The sequence below is a fragment of the Danio rerio genome, chromosome 7 (genome assembly GCF_049306965.1).
Source record: "Danio rerio strain Tuebingen ecotype United States chromosome 7, GRCz12tu, whole genome shotgun sequence".
Taxonomy (NCBI): Eukaryota; Metazoa; Chordata; class Actinopteri; order Cypriniformes; family Danionidae; genus Danio; species Danio rerio.
This window is the reverse complement of record NC_133182.1, coordinates 20,034,935-20,056,003: the sequence shown is the minus strand read 5'-3', so window position 1 is coordinate 20,056,003 and position 21,069 is coordinate 20,034,935. Positions and strand designations below refer to the sequence as shown.

The following is a 21,069-nucleotide window of genomic DNA, read 5'->3' as shown; positions in this document are numbered from 1 at the left end:
GGTTTTCAACTGGGTGCACCTGGGAAATGCATGTGCGCAGTATGTGTGCGCAAAAGACGCGATATATAAGCGGCCCCATAAGCAGCTACACTTCTCTTCACATTCAGAAAATATTTTAAATCCCGATCCTGCACAAATATCCAATTTAGCTTGTTTAGGCTGAGGGACCACCATGTTTTTGGGCGCTAAAGTCTTCCTTGGTGACAATTGTTGTCATGGTTGAGTTAAAAGCAGTCGAAAGTTCTTTAGAGACTAAAAAAAGACAAAGCAATATTTTTAGTTTTTACGTTTATTGAAATCAAAGTAATATCTGTATTTCCAAGAAGCAAGCACTCTTTTCAGCAACCATTTGAGTTCGCGTTTAACAGCAATTTAAAAGCGCATCCTCACTAACTGACGTTGCAGTGGAAAACTTGATTTAGAAGAAGCATTTTTTTCTTTTGAAAACTACATTTGTTTTGTAAGTAACTAAATCACACTGACTTTAGTAATTTTAATGAAATTACATTAATTTAAAATGTAATTCATTACATTAGTATGTTCCCCAAAAATGTATTTAGAATACAGTAACGCATTACTGTGGATGTACAGTACTCTCCCTCAAGAGTTTTCTTTTTCTGTTGAACACAAAAGAACATATTTTAAAAAAGGTTAGAAAACTTTTACTATTGACCTCCATAGTAAGTAATGTAATGTAGTGTAGCAATGTTGGATGTACCAACAAAACCAAAAAGAGTTCAGTACAATGTGCAGCAGCCTGTCTCAAAATGCCAGCATTAAGACTTTGAAAGGGTCCTAGGAAGTCAACGACAGGTGATTCCCATAATTGTCTGAACGGAGGAGCCAACGCTCAATTTTAAAGAGGAAACTTCAGTAACGTCATAGGACGTCACAGTGATCAAAACACTTTTTCTGCCAGACTATTTTCTCTTTGTGTTGTTTATTGTAGTTAGTTGCCTTTTAATATTTGATGTTGTCCTGTGAGGTGATTAATGACATTTCATTGGATACATTCTTTCAAATATTTCACATATTGTTCATTCATTCATTCATTTTCCTTCAGCTTACTCCCTTATTTATCAGGGTTCGCCACAGCAGAATATACTGCCAAATATTCCAACATATGTTTTACACAGAGGAAGCCCTTCCAGCTCCAATCCAGTACTGGGAAACTCCCATACACTCTTATATTGACACACACACTACGACCGATTTAGTTAATCCAATTAACCTATACTACATGTCTTTAAACTGTGGGGGAAACCGGAGCACCCGGAGGAAACCCACGCAACATGCAAACTCCACACAGAAATCCCATCTGGCCCAGCCGGGACTCAAACCAGAGGTCTTCTTGCTGTGAGGCAACAGTGCTAACCATTGCTGGCTGCCCACATATTGTTTGCAAATGTTTTTCTTAAAATTCACAAAAAGCACCAAAGGGCATAGAAACAGGTGGATATAATAAAACACATGCTCTTTTGTATTTGCAGGAGTTTAGGTGTCCACTTCTCGAAGGTACGATCCCTTACACTGGACTCATGGGAGCCAGAGCTCGTCAAAGTAAGCACACACATAACACCATGCTTATATATTCATGAAAGTATGTGGATACTATTGTAAAATGATTGCAATGAGAATATTTTTACAAGTGCTCTGCGTTTCATCACTTCAGTCAAGTCATTTTTATTTCTTCATGCAGTCCATTGCTGTAATCAAATTTATCTTTGAGGCCATTCACACAGAGAGCGCCTTTGTGTCTAAAAACCACAAGGTGCATGCACTAAAGAAGGGTTTTTACAAAGCCTCCTCTGCCATGTTAACATCAAATACAACTTGCTACTGTAAACAGAAGCTTGCGGGCTTGGATAAAGATGCTTGGCTCACCTTCAAGTTCTTCTGATCGGTCAACTGCTTTTAAAGGTCCCATGAAGTGTTTTGATTGTGCGTTTTTATTTAGTGTTTGACATAACCCCAACTCAAACATAAAGATTGTATGGGACATAGAGTAGCTCCTTCCCTTTTAAAAAAACAGCCAGTAGCGTTTAGTTTTCATCACAGCTCTGCAAGTGAGAGTGGTTGAGCTCAAATGCATCCAATGAAAAGCAAATAGGAAGGGACGGAACAAGCCTGATACTAGAGAGCATTTGATTGGTCAAGATTTGATGAGAAACGGAAGTATGAAGTGACAAAAAAAAAAAAAAAGATCCGTTTAGGTGAAGTGACGAACTGTAAGCTTTGGATGTTCTAAATGCAAGTTTTGCCTCTTTTTGAAGCACACTAGCTCATAGATATGCTTAAAACTGACAATACTCTCTTAAAAAAAGGTTATTTTAATTTCACGGGACCTTTAAGTTCTTTTAACTTGACAGAGCGTCTTAAAAATCAGATGTTGATTTTGGCCAGCCCAGTTACTAGACATGAACACTATTGAGCATGTCTGTGGTAAGATGAAGGAGGAGGCATTGAAGATGAATCCAAAGAATCTTGATGAACTCTGCGATCCTGCAAGAACACTTTCTTTGCCATTCCAAATGACTTTATTAATAAGGTATTTGACTCATTGCAGAGATGTATGGATGCAGTCAAGCTCATGGGAGTCAAACACAATTCATACTCAAATCCATTTAGGCAGAAGTGACAAACTGTAAGCTTTGGATGTTCTAAATGCAAATGTTGTCACTTTTTGAAGCACACTAGCTCGTAGATATGCTTAAAACTGACAATACTCTTGTTAACATAAAAAAAAAAGTATTTTAATTACACTGGACTTTTAAGTTCTTTTATCTTGACACAGCGACTTAAAAATGTGGCTTTCATGTGCAAGGCGATTGAAAAAACAAGACGCGAACATAATGTGCATCTGTCAAGTGGGCGTTTACATTTAAAACAATGGAAAATAGTGCAGAGTTATAGAAATAAAAATGCAAACTGTGTGAATCAGCCACATCACGGCTACCCTGATAACATCAGACATATTTTTAAATCAACATGGTTATGACTAAAATGACGTCAGTACCTCCATGGTAGCCATTGCATGACCTGAAAAACAAGTCGCTGTAAGGACAGCAGAGATAATGAAACTGCTTATGTGTTTAAATGTCATCTGTTGAGTGAGATCACATCAGTTGCTCACTTTAGTGCCATAACCCTAACAATATCGTGTACTGTATATGTGCTGAGAAATTTAGATAGTGTATCGTATACGTGTTTGAGATTTGGGAAAATAAATTCTGTGAAGATTTTCCTAATACTGTATGTCTGATCACAACATACTAAACAAAAGACGTGCACTGGAAAAGCTTCCCACGTTAAAAGAAGCTGCCACACCTGCCTATAACAGGATGTCTGCTGGGTCTTAAAAAGTCTTAAATTCATGGAAATATTGTGTTTTAGGTCTTAAATAATTTTAAACAGGTCTTAATTTAAAAATAAAACAATATAAAACTAGTCAGTGGGGCCGACATTGATCTAATCACCAACAATACATCATAATAAAATCTTATTTTTTTATATTTAAGTTTTTTATTGCAAATAAATACAATTCACAACAGCTGTTAGACATTTTGTTTTAGCAAAACCCCCCAATGGGGGTTTAAAATTAAATTTTAATCTAAAACAATTATGCTTGCATGTATGCTTACACTGCAAAAAATGCTTTTCTCACTTAGATTTTTTTGTCTTATTTCTAGTCCAAATATGTAAAAACTCTTAAATCAAGAAGAATTTTCTAGACAAGCAAAACATACTCTTGTCTAGTCTTGTTTTAAGATATAATATGCCAAAATTAAGTGAGTTTTCCCTTATAACAAGCTAAATAATCTGCCAATGGGGTAAGCAAAATAATCTTATGTCAAAAGGAAAAACAAGATTAATTTGCTTACCCCATTGGCAGATTATTTTGCTTGTTTCAAGGAAAAACTCACTTAATATTGGGATATTATTTCTGAAAACAAGACAATGTATTTTGCTTGCCTAGAAAATGTTTCTTGATATAAGAATTCTTAGATATTTGGACTAGAAACAAGACAAAAAAAATCTAGGTAAGAAAAGCATTTTTTGCAGTGTAAGGAGGATGCTAAGAACTTCCCGTCAGCATCTGATGCGTATAAACAGTCACATTTGAACAGCTTTGGGACGAGTTTTAATTTTATTTTACTTTTTTTTAACATCTTTAAACTAATACTGCTGTCGATCAGCATCACCTCCTGGACTGATTATTGAAAAAATGCAATCTAATGGGATTGAAAACAACTGCTGTGAGGTATGTTTCCCTCATTGTCAGATGGGATCTTGTGCCATTTAAATGAACCCTCGTCATCGCTAAAGTGATACTTTTCTCTTTCTTCTAAACATATATCCAACCAAAACAATTGTAATTCACCAAAATGTTTGACGCACATGCATAGCCTACTGTACTGTCCCACTAACAGGTCATGAACACTGACACTGTGTTTCAGCATCTGATCCGATGGCAGATACTTAATTAAAAGAGCGTTTTACTTACGCTTGAACCACATCTGACATGAGGCATAACGGCTTTAAAACCTTTCTTTTTTTTTTTTAAATTAAAGTTTAAGTCGACATCCAGTTGAGAAACGCTGCTCTCGCTGATGACAGTTTTTAACAGAAGTTCTAAGCAGCCTACCGGAAGGCTCTGGTCACTATGGCTCCCTCCATGCACTAATGAAGAAAAAGGTCTATACATCTAAAATTGAACTCTTTTGACTTGATGAAACCTGCAGAAACCTGAAGTCAATGGTTCCAGGTTTTCAGTTTTCATCAAAAGATCTTATAGTGATCTTCTTATAGTGTAGAAACTCATTAAGGTTTGAAACCACTTAAATGTTGTAAACAGTGTGTAAATTTTCATCTGTTTTTGTTTACTTGTCATATTTTTCTCCTTCCCTGACAATGTTTCTCATCACTTTCTTCAGCTCATGTGTGAATTAGGAAACACAGCGATTAACAAGATCTATGAGGCGCGTATTGAAGAGATCACAATCAAGAAGCCTCATCCCTCTAGTCCCAGGTACAGTAGGTGCAGTGAGGCTTTTAATTAGCAGACTTACTTTGAATCAATGAAACTCTTTAATAATGGGATCTCTCTCTATGACTGATGTTTTCTTAGGCAAGATAAGGAGTCGTGGATTCGCTCTAAATATGTAGAGAAGAAATTTATCCACAAGCTCCCAGAGACTGGTCGAGGGCAGATTTTGCGGCGCTCCAGTGCCCGACGAAACCGATCCACCACAGAGGACAAACCCTGCACACGTCCTGCCCTTAAACCCAAACCCGGCAGGGTCACACTGCCACGACTCACCGGTACACACAAACACTGTTGGATTTCAAAGATTTCATAAACTGAAATGAAATAGTTATTGTAAAATACAAAACTGAATGTAACTACATTTAAAATAGTAAAATATTAACTGAACATTGGGTAATCTGACCTGTGTGTGTGTGTGTGGAGGCAGACGTCCCACATGCAGATGGCAAAGACATGCCAGTAAAGTTACTGATAAAAAAAGATGGACGGGTATTAATTAAACCCAAGACATCTCAGACAACACAAACACAAACATGCAAACAGCTTGCTAACATTTGTTCCATGCATTTAATATATTGCCAAAAATGGACAAGATCATAATCAATTATACAAACACAGATATATTCTATATATTATTTTGTTTTCATTATTAATTAATGTAGTTAAATACAATTTTATGTAATACAATAAAATGTCATAAAATTCCAATTTCTACATGCAAAATATATTGGAAAAATAATTCATTTTAATTAATTGTTGGAATCAATACAGCAGCACTACTCTGTGTGTCTGTTCTCAAATGTCTGCTGTAAGTTATGAAAGATGTAAATGATATGTTGGATTTCCAACTGATTTACTAACCTTGATTAAACTAAATTATTTATTAAAATATGTATAGAAAAGAACTAAACCAGGGTGTCAGCAGTTCTTAAAAAGTCGTAAATCCCAAAAACAGAAATTTAGGCCTTAAAAAGTTTTAAATTTATTGAAATATTGTGTTGTAGGTCTTAAATCTTTGTAAACAGGTCTTAATTTCCCTTTTTTATGTACAGCTACTCAATCTGGCCATCAACACCCATACAATCACCAACAATCCCAATCTCAATAAAACTTTTTATTTAATGTCATGTTTAATGCCATTTTTTAAACTCCATTTACCATAATTGTTTATTTATTTTTCTCATAATAATATTTGTTAAAACGTTCCCTATTACTGCTGAGGACACTGACCTGGACAGACTGTTGTGCATACATTTAGTTTATTATAGTTTTTCAAACTTTTAAAGCTTTTTTTTTTGAGAAAGTTTTTGCTGAAAAAAAGTGTATGTCTACAATTAGTGAGGGTTTGTTTTGACACAAATTTTTTATTTTTTTTGCTAAGTAATATTTTTAATATTTTAATTTGTTATTGAATTGTCTTTGAATTATTAAATGTATTAAATTATATGTTTTTGATAGGGCAAAAAATCCTTCTGGACCATTTGGAAAAACTCCTTAGCGTTTATCCCTGAATGAGTCTAAAATCTAATTCATAATGGTCTTAAAAATGTCCTAAAAAGTCTTAAATTTCACTTAGTGAAGCCTACAGAAACCCTGTAAACTGAAAAATACAGATCACTTCCAGTCAAAGATGGGCTTTCTCAACACAAGTCTCATTTGGTCACAAACGGCTGCATTTTCATTTATTATTAATGGTAATATTGATGTTGTGAAATTTTATTACAATTTAAAATATTGCATTGGTAAAATAAACTTGGTAAGCAATAAAATAAATAAATAAATAAATAAATAGAAAAGAATAGCCCCCCTTTGAATTATTATTATTTTTTAAATATTTCCCAGATAATGTTTAACAGAGCAAGGAAATTTTCACAGTATGTCTGATAATATTTTTTTCTTCTGGTTAAAGTCTTATTTATTTTATTTCAGCTAGAATAAAAGCAGTTTTTAATTTTATAATAAACATTTTTAAGGTCAAATTTATTAGACCCTTTAAGCTATATCATTATACAATAGTTTCCCTAATTACCCTAACCTGCCTAGTTAACCTAGTTAAGCCTTTAAATGTCACTTTAAGCTGTATAGAAGTGTCTTGAAAAACATCTAGTCAAATATTATTTACTGTCATCATGACAAAGATAAAATAAATCAGTTATTAGAAATGAGTTATTAAAACTATTATGCTTAGAAATGTTTTAAAACAATCTTCTCTCTGTTAGACAGAAATTGAGGGAAAAATACATATTATATATATATATATATATATATATATATATATATATATATATATATATATATATATAATATTTATTTTTAAATTTTTAAGAAGAATTTATTTTTAATTTTTAAGAAGTAGGTGGCACAGTGGTTAGCACTGTCACCTCACAGCAAGAAGGTCGCAGGTTCAAGTCTAAACTGGGCCAGTTTCCTTGTGGAGTTTGCATGTTCTCCCTGTGTTCACGTGGGTGTCCTCCATGGGTGAATTGAATAAACTAAATTGTCTGTTGTGTGTGTGGATGAGTGTACTGGGTTGCAGCTGGAAGGGCATCCGCTGTGTAAAACAAATGCTGGATAAGTTGGCGATTCATTCTGCTGTGGTATTCCCTGAAAAATAAGAAATTAAGCCAAAGGAAAATGAATAAATGAATAAAAAAGACATCATGTTTCCAAACATTAACGAGTAATGTAATTTACAAAATTTCAACAGTAACTAAAACAGTTGAAAACTGTACTAACCTTGACCCACGCATGAAGACACTGGTAAACTGAAAGAATGAAAATGAGTGTCGGTTCCAGTGACTGCTGATCTAATCAGTGACTGTTTGTTGTTTGATGTTTTCCCTCCAGGCCTGACTCCAAGTGACATAATGAAGAACAATTCTGGCTCTCATAAAGGTTACAAACAAACACAAACACACACTCACAGATGTGATGTTCATACTTCCACTTGACCACACAAACCCATCCTCTCTCTCTCTCTTTTTGTCTTTGTACAGACAATAATGAAGAAGAGGATCTGAGCGGTCTTCATCCCGGGGCTCTGCTCTATCGATCGGCCTCCATGCAGCATTTCCCTCTGATGGCAGATGCTCTGGCGCACGGCGCTGATGTCAACTGGGTCAACGTGGCTGAAGACAGCAAAACACCACTAATACAAGCCGTTATTGCTGTGAGTGTGTGAAAAGTCATTTATTTTTCATGTGCGAGCGCGTGTTATGCTGAATAATAACTGTGTGCTTGTCTCTGCAGAATTCTCTGGCAGCCTGTGAGTTCCTGTTACAGAACGGCGCTAATGTTAACCAGGTGGACTCAAACGGGAGAGGACCACTACACCATGCTACCATACTGGGACATACAGGGTAACACTCGTGCACTAGGGCTGTGTAAAACATACAGGTTTTCGGATTCTAAAAATCCCAATGTAGATTTTTGCCCTACTTCAGCATTTCCCAATCCTGGTCACAAGGATCTGGATTGAGGAGAGCTGCTCTACAGCAACACTTTTCAGCTGTGGCTGCAGGGTGCTCCCTGCTGTTTAATATATGCTACTGCAGTTGCGTTTACAGCCCCATAGCAAATAAGTGTTTTCACAAGCTCAGTTTCCTTCAGCTAAGTGCCTTATTTATCTGGGGTCGCCACAGTGGAATGAACCGTCTCTTTCACAAGTTATAGGTTTCATTTTGCAGTATTGAATGAATGCCAATGATGTGCACTGCTGAATAATAGCAGGTCAGCATGATTTAATGGTCCGCACAAATATACAGCATGTTCAAGACTTTAAATATAAAATTTTATTAAAATATAAAAGTTTTTTTATAATTTTTTTTAAGTTTCAAAATATTTATTTTTTTCGCATTTACAATTTACAGAATCATTTCAATATGCATGTAAACATTTTTTTCTAACCACCCTCCACCCTAGTCCCACCCTCACCAGATAGAACACTTGAATGGACATCATTGTGAGACCTTGAGCTGATGTGTAAAATAAGAGGAAATAAACAAGTGCATAAATAAACAATGGTGACAAATAAAAGGGTGATGCAGTGAGTAGCACGATCGCCTCACAGCAAAAAAGGCTGCTGGTTTGAGTCCCGGCTGGGTCAGTTGGCATTTCTGTGTGGAGTTTGCATGTTCTCCCCGTGTTTGCGTGGGTTTCCTCCGGGTGCTCCGGTTTCCTCCACAGTCCAAAGACATGCGCTGTAGGTGAATTGAATAAACTAAATTAGCTGTAGTGTTTGTGTGTGAATGAGTGTGCATGGATGTTTCCCAGTACAGGGTTGCAGCATGGAAGGGCATACGCTGTGTAAAACATTTGCTGGAAAAGTTAGCAGTTCATTCCGCTGTGGTGACCCTTGATGAATAAAGGGACTAAGTCGAAGGAAAATGAAAGAACAAATAAAAGATTAAAGCAAAGAGGAGTCACATTATCCCATTAGCATTTTCAGTAAATGTAATGTCCAAATTATTTATGTATTCAGCAAATGTGCCCCCAATCTTTTCAAACATGGATGACTTTTTTTCTTTCAACATGAACATAAGACTTTCCCAGTGATGGGTTGCAGCTGGAAGGGCATCCGCTGCATTAAACATATGCTGGTTAAGTTGGCGGTTCATACCGCTGTGGTGACCCCAGATTAATAAAGGGACTAGGCCGAAAAGAAAATGAATGAACATAAGACGAAAGTTACTGATTTTCATCATAAATCTATGCATTTCCTTGCTGCTATCAGAGCCATTTTAATTAAATGGCTAATTAATTCCTAAATTATTCCGCGATCAAGCTAAAAAAAAAAGGTTTTATTGACATGTGCCTATAGTACTGATGTAATGGGTGTCTTCTTGATGTTTTTGCATTAAACATTTAGCTCTGTGTTGAGCTACATGTAGAATTTATCTGAGAATTATTTAAGAAATCAGAGCTTTTGCTTATCCAAAATGATGTAGAGTGCAGAGTAATTTAGCATCAAATGAAATATTAAATATTATTGACACTTTTCAGATGCAATCTAATACCGAAAATTAGGAGTGTCAGCAATTTCTCTGAAAACTCTCTGAATAACTGTTGATAATTCTCTGAATAACTCTGCTAATTTCAGATATTGAAATTTAAGTAAAATCACTTTTGTTTTAGACGTAATTAATAAATAACTAAAAATACTTTTAAAAGCAGTTTTGAATTTAAAAAAAAAAAATTAGCCCCTTTAAGCTATTTTTTTTCGATACTACAGATCAAACCATCGTTATAGAATAACTTGCATAATTACCCTAACCTGCATAGTTCACCTTATTAACCTAGTTAAGCCTTTTAATGTCACTTTAAGCTGTATAGAAGTGTCTTGAAAAATATCAAGTAAAATATTATTTACTGTCATCATGGCAAAGATAAAATAAATCAGTTATAAGAAATAGGTTTTTAAAACTATTATGCTTAAATGTGCTGAAACAATCTTCCCTCCATTAAACAGAAATTGGGGAAAAAAAATAAACAGGGGCACTTATAATTCAGGGGGGCTAATAATTCTGACTTCAACTGTATGTGTATATATATATATATATATACAGCAAGAAGGTCACTGGCTCAAGCCCCGTCTGGGTCATTTGGCATGTTCTCCTCGCATTGGCGTGGGTACATAATAAATGCAATTTAAAGTTTACTTCAATAAACAACTAGATTCCAGTTCACAGACAAAATGGAACTTTAAAATCGCTTCTTTATGTTGAATACATCACAACCAGCCTTGGTTATGACGTTTTTGCTTAAAAGTTTACTACAGTTAGAATCCACACAACAGTTTTTGGTTTTGTTTTATATTATTATATATGTTAAGAATAAAAAAATTAACTGAATCATTTGGGGCACGCTGTTAAAGGGATAGTTTGCACCAAAAATAATGGTCAAAATAAACAGTGAAATATGTATTCACATCTTAAAGTCAAGAAGATATCAAGAAGATATTTTGAAAAATGTTAGAAACCTGTAACCAGTGACAGAAACAAATTCTTTAGAAGTCAATAGTTACAGGTTTTCACATTTAAAAAAAAAAGTCTTTAGTGAACAGAAGGAATAAACTCAAAGTTGTTTGTGAAAAGTGAATCAGTATTCAGTTTTGAGTGAACTATCCCTTTAATGTGTATTAAAATGTATATTTATTGTCACATATGTTAAAAGCCATCCTTGAAAACTGTATGCAAAAAGTAGCTTGTGTGCAAAATATTTGAATTCGAATCAACTCAAATACAGTTTCAAAATCTGAATAAAAATGAATCAAATAAAATCTGTATCAACACTCAGCTCTAATTAACACACACACAATCATAGATTTAAACCCATTTCTAAGACCTAACATATATGTGTGTGTTTTTACAGGTTAGTGTGTCTGTTTCTCAAGAGAGGAGCGGACTACAACGCAAAAGACATTGAAGAAAAGGACCCAATCGGTATAGCCATTGATAATGCCAACGCTGACATCGTCACGCTGTAAGTGCTCTTAGGAAAGCACACTAATTAGCTTACAGTACATATATGAGGAGGTGCTTCCTGCGAGTAACTCAATTAACAATCAAGCGCTGTGCTTTTTTCCCCTTCTAGACTCCGGATAGCCAAGATGAACAAGGAGATGCGGGAGATGGACGGCACTCCATCAGGTCATTCTGAGGGGCGGGGCTCTGGTGGTGTTGGGGGCGGGATGGGCTCTGTGATAGGACAAACTAAAAAAGGCTTTCAGACCATCAAGAATCAGCTGAGTGGTCGGACAACCTGAACGAACCTGGCGTGTACATTTTAGATGACAAAACAAAGGAAAACTGACTTGTGGTGCACTGTGGTGAAGCACTTTAAAACACACGTTTTAATATTAGTTTTAATATTAGTTTACTGTTAACACTGCACAGTGTTAAAGAACCGTATCCACACTAAAACAAGCACTATGTAAAAGGATATCATTTTCAGTGCTTTTTATACCTGTGGTCCTTTTGATCAAATTATGTATAGTAGTTTTTATGGGTGGTATTGGTATTATTGGTACCAAGGATGGTTTTGCATGAGTACTGTGACAGTATATGTGTAAACGGATCTAGTTGGTGTGCATTAAGCTATTACAAATGTTTGAAGTGGAATGTAGAGGGTCTTTTCTTTCTTTTTTAATTTAAAGCATACTGCAAATAGCTCTGTTTGTCTTAATTCATGTGTTGTGAGATCTGAATAGGCCATACCTGCCAACATTTGTCTCTGAAATTTGGGAACTACCAGGAAGGGGGGCTTATAGTGTGTGTTTGTCTGAATAACATAGTCGAGAACTGGGCTAGTAACTGTACTGTGGTGCTAGTAACCACAGTACTATGGAATTGTTTCGAGTGGCCGCTGCAATCAGATACCCAAGTTGGCGACCTGGGGGTGTTAACAGACTATACCAAAAAGCTGAGGAGGCAGGGTGAAATTACGAGAGTTTTCTGGGAGAAATAACAAAACAGGAGGGGGCTGGGTGATGGGTCATGTTGGCAGGTATGGAATAGGCATTGCAATTTTTACTTGGCATAATGTAAACTCAGCTTCTTGTAATTACAGTGCTTGCAAGTCAACACTATCTTGAAATTTGCTGACTTTTAATTATTTTTCTTCTTCAAAGTTTACTGCGTTTATATTTATGCAATTTGAACTACATCAATTTTAACTATTTAGCTTCCACTGACCTACAGTTGAAGACAAAATTATTAACCCTCCTTTGAAATTTTGTATAATTTGTCAATATTTTACTAATTATTTTGCAAGGTATTCAGCTCAAAGTGCAATTTAAAGGCTTAACTAGGTTAACTAGGAAGGTCAGTAAGTAGGTTGTTTTCAATCACGTCGTTCTGGTGACGTGCAAAATGGTGGGCAGGAAGTAAATGGAGGGCAGGGAGTAAAAAACTGATTGGGAGACATAGGCTGCGTCCGAAACCGCCTACTACTCAGTAGGTACTGCATTTGAATGTAAACGTACTACTCGGCCGTTAGAAAAGTATGTTCTATATAGTATGAATGTGAAAAGTATAAATGGAATTCAGACGTACCACATCCGCCATTTTGTCATGGTCACGCGACCTACCTGCATCATTTGCGTCGCTTCACTCCCATTCATGAATTCGCTCGCGGGGCATCATGGGATAGCGCAGCGTGCATGGGATGCGCACTCCAGAATCTCGCTGGAAGTAGTAAGTCATCCGGGTACTTTTCGCATACTGATTTTTGAATTCTATGAATTCGGACATACTACTCGGCTCGCATACTGATTTTAGCGTACTATATAGTATGGAAGTATGCGGTTTCGGACGCAGCGATAGAGAAAAGTCAGTAATTTTGTGATTTATACCATATTTCAAAAGAGATATAAATAGAAAATAAGCACATATGTTGGGCATGATCCTTGTACCATGAAGAGGGCTGGATTTTCAACTGAACTAAAATATATTTGCCTGTCATCGAGGCAGTAGATACTGTATAAGCGATTACATCGTTACATGAAAAATACTGTAGTAAATACTATAGTGTTTGGAAACATGCTATAGATATTTACTTGAATTAAACTGTCGTAGTATTTATGTTGTTGCTGTGGTACAACACAACTGTAGTAATCAACAAATTTTTGAATAGGCTTTAGTTTTTTATAATTTTACACCATCACAATGAAGTACAGTTCACACTAACATTACAGTATTTATTACAGTTGATCAGTTTACATACATTAAAAAAGAGTTGTTATACACATTACACACTTTACTAGGTTTATTATATATTAATAAAGTTTTTCTCCTTGCGGATACCTTCCAGACATTACGAAATAACAGATGAAAGCATAAAAAGCATGGACGCATAGTCTACATTATTATTAATTTATTTTTGTAAGGGGGCAAAAGTGCTCCACGATAACCGTCGAGTTTTGTCGCAAGGGTTGAATTTCCTTAACTAAACATTCACCGCTGCTGTGCGTCTCAATGTTCACGTTACGGTTGTTTATTCTGCTGAAACGCCAGTAAAGACTTGGATTACTGTATTGCAAAACAAGACAGAGATTTCATTACAGCATGGCAGGGTGCATTACTTATATTCTCCTGGATTTTGTCTAAGTGTGGTGGTGTTTGTATCTGATTTTTCTACAACATTAACATATTTAAACACATAGCTAGGCCTGTATGCAATCTTTATTGGTGCTGTCAAAAAAGAATCATCACCTACAAAAAAAGTTTGCACACATGGATGTATTGAAATTTTTGTTATTACAAGCCATATTTTCTTCCGTTTTTCAGCCAGTTTCTTAAACTTTTCCCTCTTTATGAGCAGAAATTTTTGGAAGTCTATAAAAGCTGTTCTGCATTTTGTATTATGATCGATTTAAACTATTATTAACAACATAAAACAGAAACATGTAGATGTTCTCACAGCGATTCCTATGTAGAAGAATCACTTCCCGCCCTCCAACTGAATTGTGTGTGTCATCAGTGACATCATGTGAAAACAACCTATAACAGTGGTTTGTTCTGTGGCCAATCAAAAAATATATATTATGATTATATTATATGATTATTAAGGGGGCTAAAAAAATATTGACCTTAACAATTATTATGAAACATTTAAACTGCTTTTATTCCAGGAAAAAAAAGACATAAGACTTTCTCCAGAAGAAAGAAAAATGCTATAGAAAATACTGTGAAAATGTCCTTGATCTTGAAACAGCAGTTGGAAATTATTTGAAAAAGAATTCAATTTCACAGGAGGGCTAAAGATTTTGGGCTAACAATCTATCAATCTGTCGTTCTAATCATACCAAAGATGTAAAACATCTGCCTTGCAAGCACTAGTAATTCCTTAATTTAAATGATTCAGCTGTTATTAGGGTTGATATTTGGCATTGTATGGGGTATCATCACAATCAACCAACATGTTTACAGTTAACAAAACTCCAGTCCCTGATGATCATTTCAACATGATCACATTGAATTTTCTATTTGGCTTCTTTAATCTGAAAAGGAGCTGAACTGTGCTTCTCTAAATCTGATACTCTTGCCGCAGTGCCAGATGTTTACAGGTGTGCTGTCTTGCCACGCCTATGCTTTTTGCATCTGTTGTTTTGCTGCGGGCCTTCTCTATGGCAGTTTGTCCATCTGTCTGTGTCTCTGTATACAAACTAGTTTTTGCTGTCTGTGTTTGTGTGTGTTTGTGTGTGTGTGTGTGTGTGTCCTGAGACGGGTGGCCAGGTGTCTACCGCTTGCAGTGTGTGTCCTCTGCACTGCCTGCTACAGGTAATCCTGCTACCGTACCACTATATGTATGCGTAACAGCTGCTGTTACAAATTGTGCGTCAATTCAGAAATGTTCAAAAAAACATCACTAGTCTCTCTTGAATCGATTCTGAGCTTGGGTTTTAACGGTGAAGGGCACTGTATGCCTTACAAAGAGACAATCTGTGCTTGCATCCAATTCCTTACGTATACCACTTGAACCTAAAATCATTTTTAATAAAGCGAGGAAAGGGAATCACAAGAGTGTTAAAAGTGCGCTGTGTTTACATTAATTTTCTGCCATAAAAGCCAATTTGCATGACTCGTTGAATAAAAGGGTTGTTGCTAGATCAGATACGGTTGTGGCCAGAAGTAAACCAGAATTATTTATATTATTTATTAAATTTCCGTCTACCCCGATCCCATTCCTAACCCTAAACCCAAGTGTCACACTACTGTAAAAACCATAGTTGTACTGAGTATTATTTATGTTATTTATTAAATTACCCTAAAAATTGTATTTTGTTAATGCCTACCCCCACCCCAACCCTAAACCCAACCGTCACAGTACTGTAAAAATATTAAACATTGTCGTGCATATCTTATCAACTCACATGTCCGGCTGGCCGTGTATCCTATCTAGACTTTACTGAATGAAAGTCCAAGTGCTCTTTCTCTTTAGCGTTTGAGTGTATGATTAAAAACTAGCCTACAGTGCCATCTGCTGTTGTAAAAGTAAACTCAAAATCCACTCAAGAGAAATTTCTGCATTGATGCGGAATCAAGTTGTCAAACTATTGATCGCCACAGCTTGAGCATGTATGTACAATTGCAAATGTGCAACTGTGATTCAGGCGACAATGTTGTCGATTGGTGTAGATGCTAATATAGTTATAATAATATGGAAGCACTTTATTTTACAGTCCTATTATGTCTGTACATACTATGCACTTATCAATTTCATTACAATAACAGTGTGAAATATAGATTATGTCCCTTAACATAACCCTATACCTAACCTTAGCCCATGTTGTTATCTTATATAAAACAGTATGTAAGTACACTGTAAATACACATACTGTAAAATAAAGTGCAGCCAATCATCCTTATGGTTATTGTTCTTGTTGTGAATGGTAGTGAATAACCTTTATAAAGAAAATACATCATGGATGAGGGAAATTATGATAAACAGGCCACATTAAGTTTTCAGTTTATTATATATATATATATATATATATATATATATATATATATATATATATATATATATATATATATATATATATATATATATAAGCAGATGAATCATGAATATGAAAGTAACAGGCAGCATTACCAGTTTTATTGGTTTGAATGCATTAAAGCCTGGTGGGTCTTTATAAAGGTTTTCCCTGGGCAGAAAACAGTTAATATGGAAATATTTGTGTTGTGTTTTTATTCTGGCTTTATTTCAGCATGCCTTTATTCAACCTCCAATGATGAATGGGGAAACGCTTTATGCAAAAATTGCTCTCTTTCCACTTGGGATTATGGTGCCATTGTCTTTGTCTTTGTTGTGAGAGAAATTTTATTTTCACTGGTTGTTGTTTTAATTTTATTTTTACATGAATCTTTTCAGTACGTATATTTCTTAATAGTATGCAATAATTAAACAGCAGTCAGTTTTAATATGCAAAGACATGCTGTTTATTCATGTTGAGGTGTTCGTTTTTATGGAACTAATTTTAACTTGAGAGCAGCAGTTTTAGAACATGAGCTTCATCGAGAGTCACATACCACTAAAGTAGGTAGCCTACCATATTTAATGGGATATATGCACATGGACTTTTCATTTTCAGTTAGTCAGCCTCAGCGCTTCCAGTGAAAATTGTGTTTCCATTACAATATCGACACATTTAAGGTCCGATTTCTTTAAAAATGAGTGATCTTCACTGCCTGAGAAATATACGATATAAAGTGGGTCTCAGACCGGAAGAAGCACTCCATAAATTCTTTTCCGCGCTATGTCTTTAAAATATGAACATTAATGTTACCCCAGTATTTTTCAAAGGAGTTTTTAGTGCTAGCGTGCAGCTACTGACGGCGTTAACATTTACACAGTCTTTCATCTAGTTTTACGCTTGAACAATTAAATGAATGCTTAAATCTGTTTAACTGGTTGTATTTTGATAACATTACAACATCGATGCTGTTAAAGGAACCTGATGAAATTTAAAATAGTCACATAAACCTTTCACCGGAAGCATATCATTGGCTGAAAAAACACTAGCTGTGCCTAAATCCTGTTGAATTTACTTCATGGCCATTAAGAAAGTATGTTCTTGATATGAATATGAGCATAGTAAATGGATTTCAGACGTATCTGTCAGTTGGTTATTATCACATAGATAAATTCTCTCGCATGACATTGCCTGACAGTAAATTGTTCATTGAATACGCACTTCAGAATCTCACAGAAAGTCATCCGGATACTTTAGGTCTATCAATTTTTTAAGTACTATATAGCATGGATGTAAGTGATTTCAGGCGCAGCCATTATGTCATACAAGAGATGCTGTAAAAGATGCAAACTAAACATATGGAAAGCTGTAAGAGTCCGAATTGATCAGTTCTGTAGTAGCGCCTTACAAACTTTGCCATGCCATTATGAAAATGGAATGTGACAGTATGTTTCATTTGTAAGCATTTGGCTGTCCAATGTGGGGCAACAGTTTTTATGGAAGGGAATATATAATGTCTGATGTTTAAATATGTGCATCATATGCAAATATGGACTAAATTACACCGATTTCATTGGCTGTTGTGATTGACACACAGACAGTCATACTAATCATGGGATAGTCAACTTTATTTGAAAGAGACTTGCCCTGATTACCTTCCATATTATTTTATAGAGACAATGATTTTACAGTATGAAACAGTTGTACAATACAGATGAATTCTGACCCTTTTAGGCTTCCATACATTTGCCTTGCATCCTTTCCATTTCTAATCAAAATGTCCTAAAACTCTGCTCTCAAATTAAAAGTAGCTCAGGTAAAAAAAAGCAAACATGTCTCTTAAATTTCTCCATTTTGTGTTTACCCTCTCTATGATTGTAATGCGTCATATGTGTTTTGGCGGGAAGATTGGTCTGCAGACTTATGCTTGGTTTTCCCTTGACAACCTTCAACTAATAATCCCTTTACCTCTTTCTCCATGATTTCGTTCTGCAGGTGATGACACCTATCACGATATCTTCAGGGATTTCTCCCAAATGGCCTCCAACAACCCGGAGAAGCTGAAGCGCCGTAGTGCCGATATGAAATAAAGCGGCTGAGCAGCAGATGTCAGTGTTTCATCAATACACACACACACACACACACGTAGGCTCCAGCAGACCCAATGAAGTTCCCACATTCCACAGTAAACACCTCTTATGAAACGCTGCTTCATTTGGTTTATCTGGCCTACATGAGCGTGGGTCTAAATATCTGGGTTTTAGCATATTTATCCCAGCTTAGGCTTAGTTTAGGTCAGTTATTTTTTCAGGCACAGTCGTTATTAGGCTACTTCGCTTTGACCTTCATCATTTGAGTAAGTTTACACATCAGAAGCGATGAAAGCAACAAGTGGAGCAAAGCTAAGAAAAATGGTGGAGTATGTTTTTAATTTAAACAGCATTGAAATTAACCTTATTCAAATGATTTGATGCGCATCTTTTCATTCACCATATTGTGAGCCACAGTGTTATTGCAACTTGAATGTAAATGTTCCTTTGGGTGAGAGAGCCCTGTCTGCTTGGGTCTCCAGTATAATTTTATTTCAGTTTTTTTCTTTATATAAGACCAAAATATGTTTGAAATTGGTTAATTGGTGTATTTTGTACGCCACATTGTTAATTGAAATACCATGAAATGGTATAATATGTAACTAAATAAATGATTCATATAATAAATGACTCACTTGTATTTTTAAGCTATGCCACTGGTCAACTAGGACAACAAGGATTTTGCAATGACTTATATGAATGCTAAACCATTCAAATGTTTAGTGTAGTCAGGGTTCCCACACATTCATGAACATCAGATTCAATTTTTAGATCAAGATCCTGTAATTCACACAACTAGCATGTGCACCACCATAAAACTCATTCATGTACTTATTTACATTAAAAAAATGTCATATTAATGATGTTTTGAATGTCACTTAAAAATGTTGACCATTTTAAACAATCATGTTCAAAGGAATTTATTGAAATTTGTTGAATGCAATACTAGTAATATTTAAATGGGTTTCTGAAATATTGATAAAAAGAGCTTTATTTCATTGTTTTTTTTTTACAAGACTTAAATGTAATGTTTTTAAATAAAAAAATTCTATTTTTTTTGTTCAGTTTTTGACAGCAGCACAGTACATTTGTTGAATTAACACCATAAACTTTAAATTGAAGTCCTTTCAAGAACCCATGTTTGTTTTAAAGGTGGCCTATTATGAAAATCTGTGTTTCTAGTGAGACAATAATGAAAATTTTCGTCCCTTAGTTATTTGTAAGCGTGCTTTTCACCTACTACGTTTCTGGGACTTTTATTTTAAAAACATGCGGCAGTTTATTTACTGTGCGTTACTGGGCAACAACAGCACGAGGCACGTTAAAAACTGGCCTCAGGGACGCAAAAGGCAAGATTTACAGATTATACATTTTTCATTTCCACTCCAAAGAGCCATATGGTATGTTTTGTTACATCTTTTGGTAATTTATCATGATTATTGTGAAATTTAATGCGTTTGTTTCAACAGACACTGTAGACTGGTGAATCGTGTCAAATCACTCAGCTCAACTGTCATCTGTTTCGGCTGTGTTTTCTTTGAATATAGCTTAAAAATACAACAAGATACATCTCTATCACTCTCTGTTAGCAAGTTTTATTATTAGTTAGCTTTTATCCAGAGCAAAACAGGTTAACTTTACTCTGATTGGGTTTATAACGGTCCGTGTTCAGCGTACATCCTGCTGAGCGTTTGCTAAGTCAGAGCTGAGCTCAATAATATTCACGACACGAGCCATATATGGTCAATCATGGGCCTTCTGATTCTCTGGACATTTTTTGAGTAATTAATTAGCTTATTAAACCGCTTCTGTATATTTTTTGAGCTTACCGAAGCCTTTAACCTACTATGTAGATATCAGAAAACAATTTAGCTTTTTAAACCCATGCAGTATTCATTCATTCATTCATTTTTTTGTTGGCTTAGTCCCTTTATTAATCTGGGGTCGCCACAGTGGAATGAACCACCAACTTATCCAGCACGTTTTTACGCAGCGGATGCCCTTCCAGCCACAACATACAAAATGTCGGCCTGACAAATATCTCAATTAAGACAGGTATCTCAAACTGTCAACAAATTGTAATTTTAGCGCAGCCTCTTTAAGCAGACGTATGTCACTCGCTCGTACACGTGTAGAATCTACAGCTAACAGAGAGACGTCATCTGGCAAACTCTGCATCAACCTGAACTTCTTTCTGAAAGACCAACGTGGCCTTGTATGAATGAAAAGAAAGAATGTTTCTGAAAGGGCTTCTGCCAAAAATGCAGAATCAAAACTTTTCTAAACCCTGAATTAATATCGGAATTACTTTTGTACGCTGGAGGGAAATGACGTTATGCAGTTCAAAACAATGATCTGAAGGGTGACACCACGGATGTATTTCTTTAAGACGAGTATGTTTTAAAACTATTTTAGCCACGCAAAACTTATGTAGACTGTCTATATGTCACAGTTTG

General features: G+C 35.5%; 2 protein-coding genes across 15 annotated transcripts in view; both read left to right on the top strand.

The window, feature by feature from the left end:
* acap1 (ArfGAP with coiled-coil, ankyrin repeat and PH domains 1) overlaps positions 1-19,240 on the top strand; it is a 101,989-nt gene extending 82,749 nt beyond the window's left edge. For 7 of the 11 annotated variants that reach the window (XM_073906811.1, XM_073906807.1, XM_073906813.1 and 4 more), the window contains 9 exons: positions 1,491-1,560; positions 4,935-5,029; positions 5,129-5,322; positions 7,895-7,942; positions 8,044-8,216; positions 8,297-8,406; positions 11,417-11,527; positions 11,639-11,694; positions 18,519-19,240. In XM_073906811.1, the coding sequence (XP_073762912.1) occupies positions 1,491-1,560; positions 4,935-5,029; positions 5,129-5,322; positions 7,895-7,942; positions 8,044-8,216; positions 8,297-8,406; positions 11,417-11,527; positions 11,639-11,694; positions 18,519-18,613 (952 nt within the window). In that variant the 3' untranslated portion in view covers positions 18,614-19,240. 11 annotated transcript variants of the gene reach the window in all.
* A 663-nt stretch (positions 19,241-19,903) lies between these two features.
* Positions 19,904-21,069, top strand: part of trip6 (thyroid hormone receptor interactor 6) — a 72,871-nt gene continuing 71,705 nt past the window's right edge. For all 4 annotated transcript variants that reach the window (XM_073908313.1, XM_073908310.1, XM_073908311.1 and 1 more), the window contains exon 1: positions 19,904-19,962. The gene's annotated coding sequence lies outside the window, so the exon portion shown is untranslated. The remainder of the gene's footprint in view (positions 19,963-21,069) is intronic.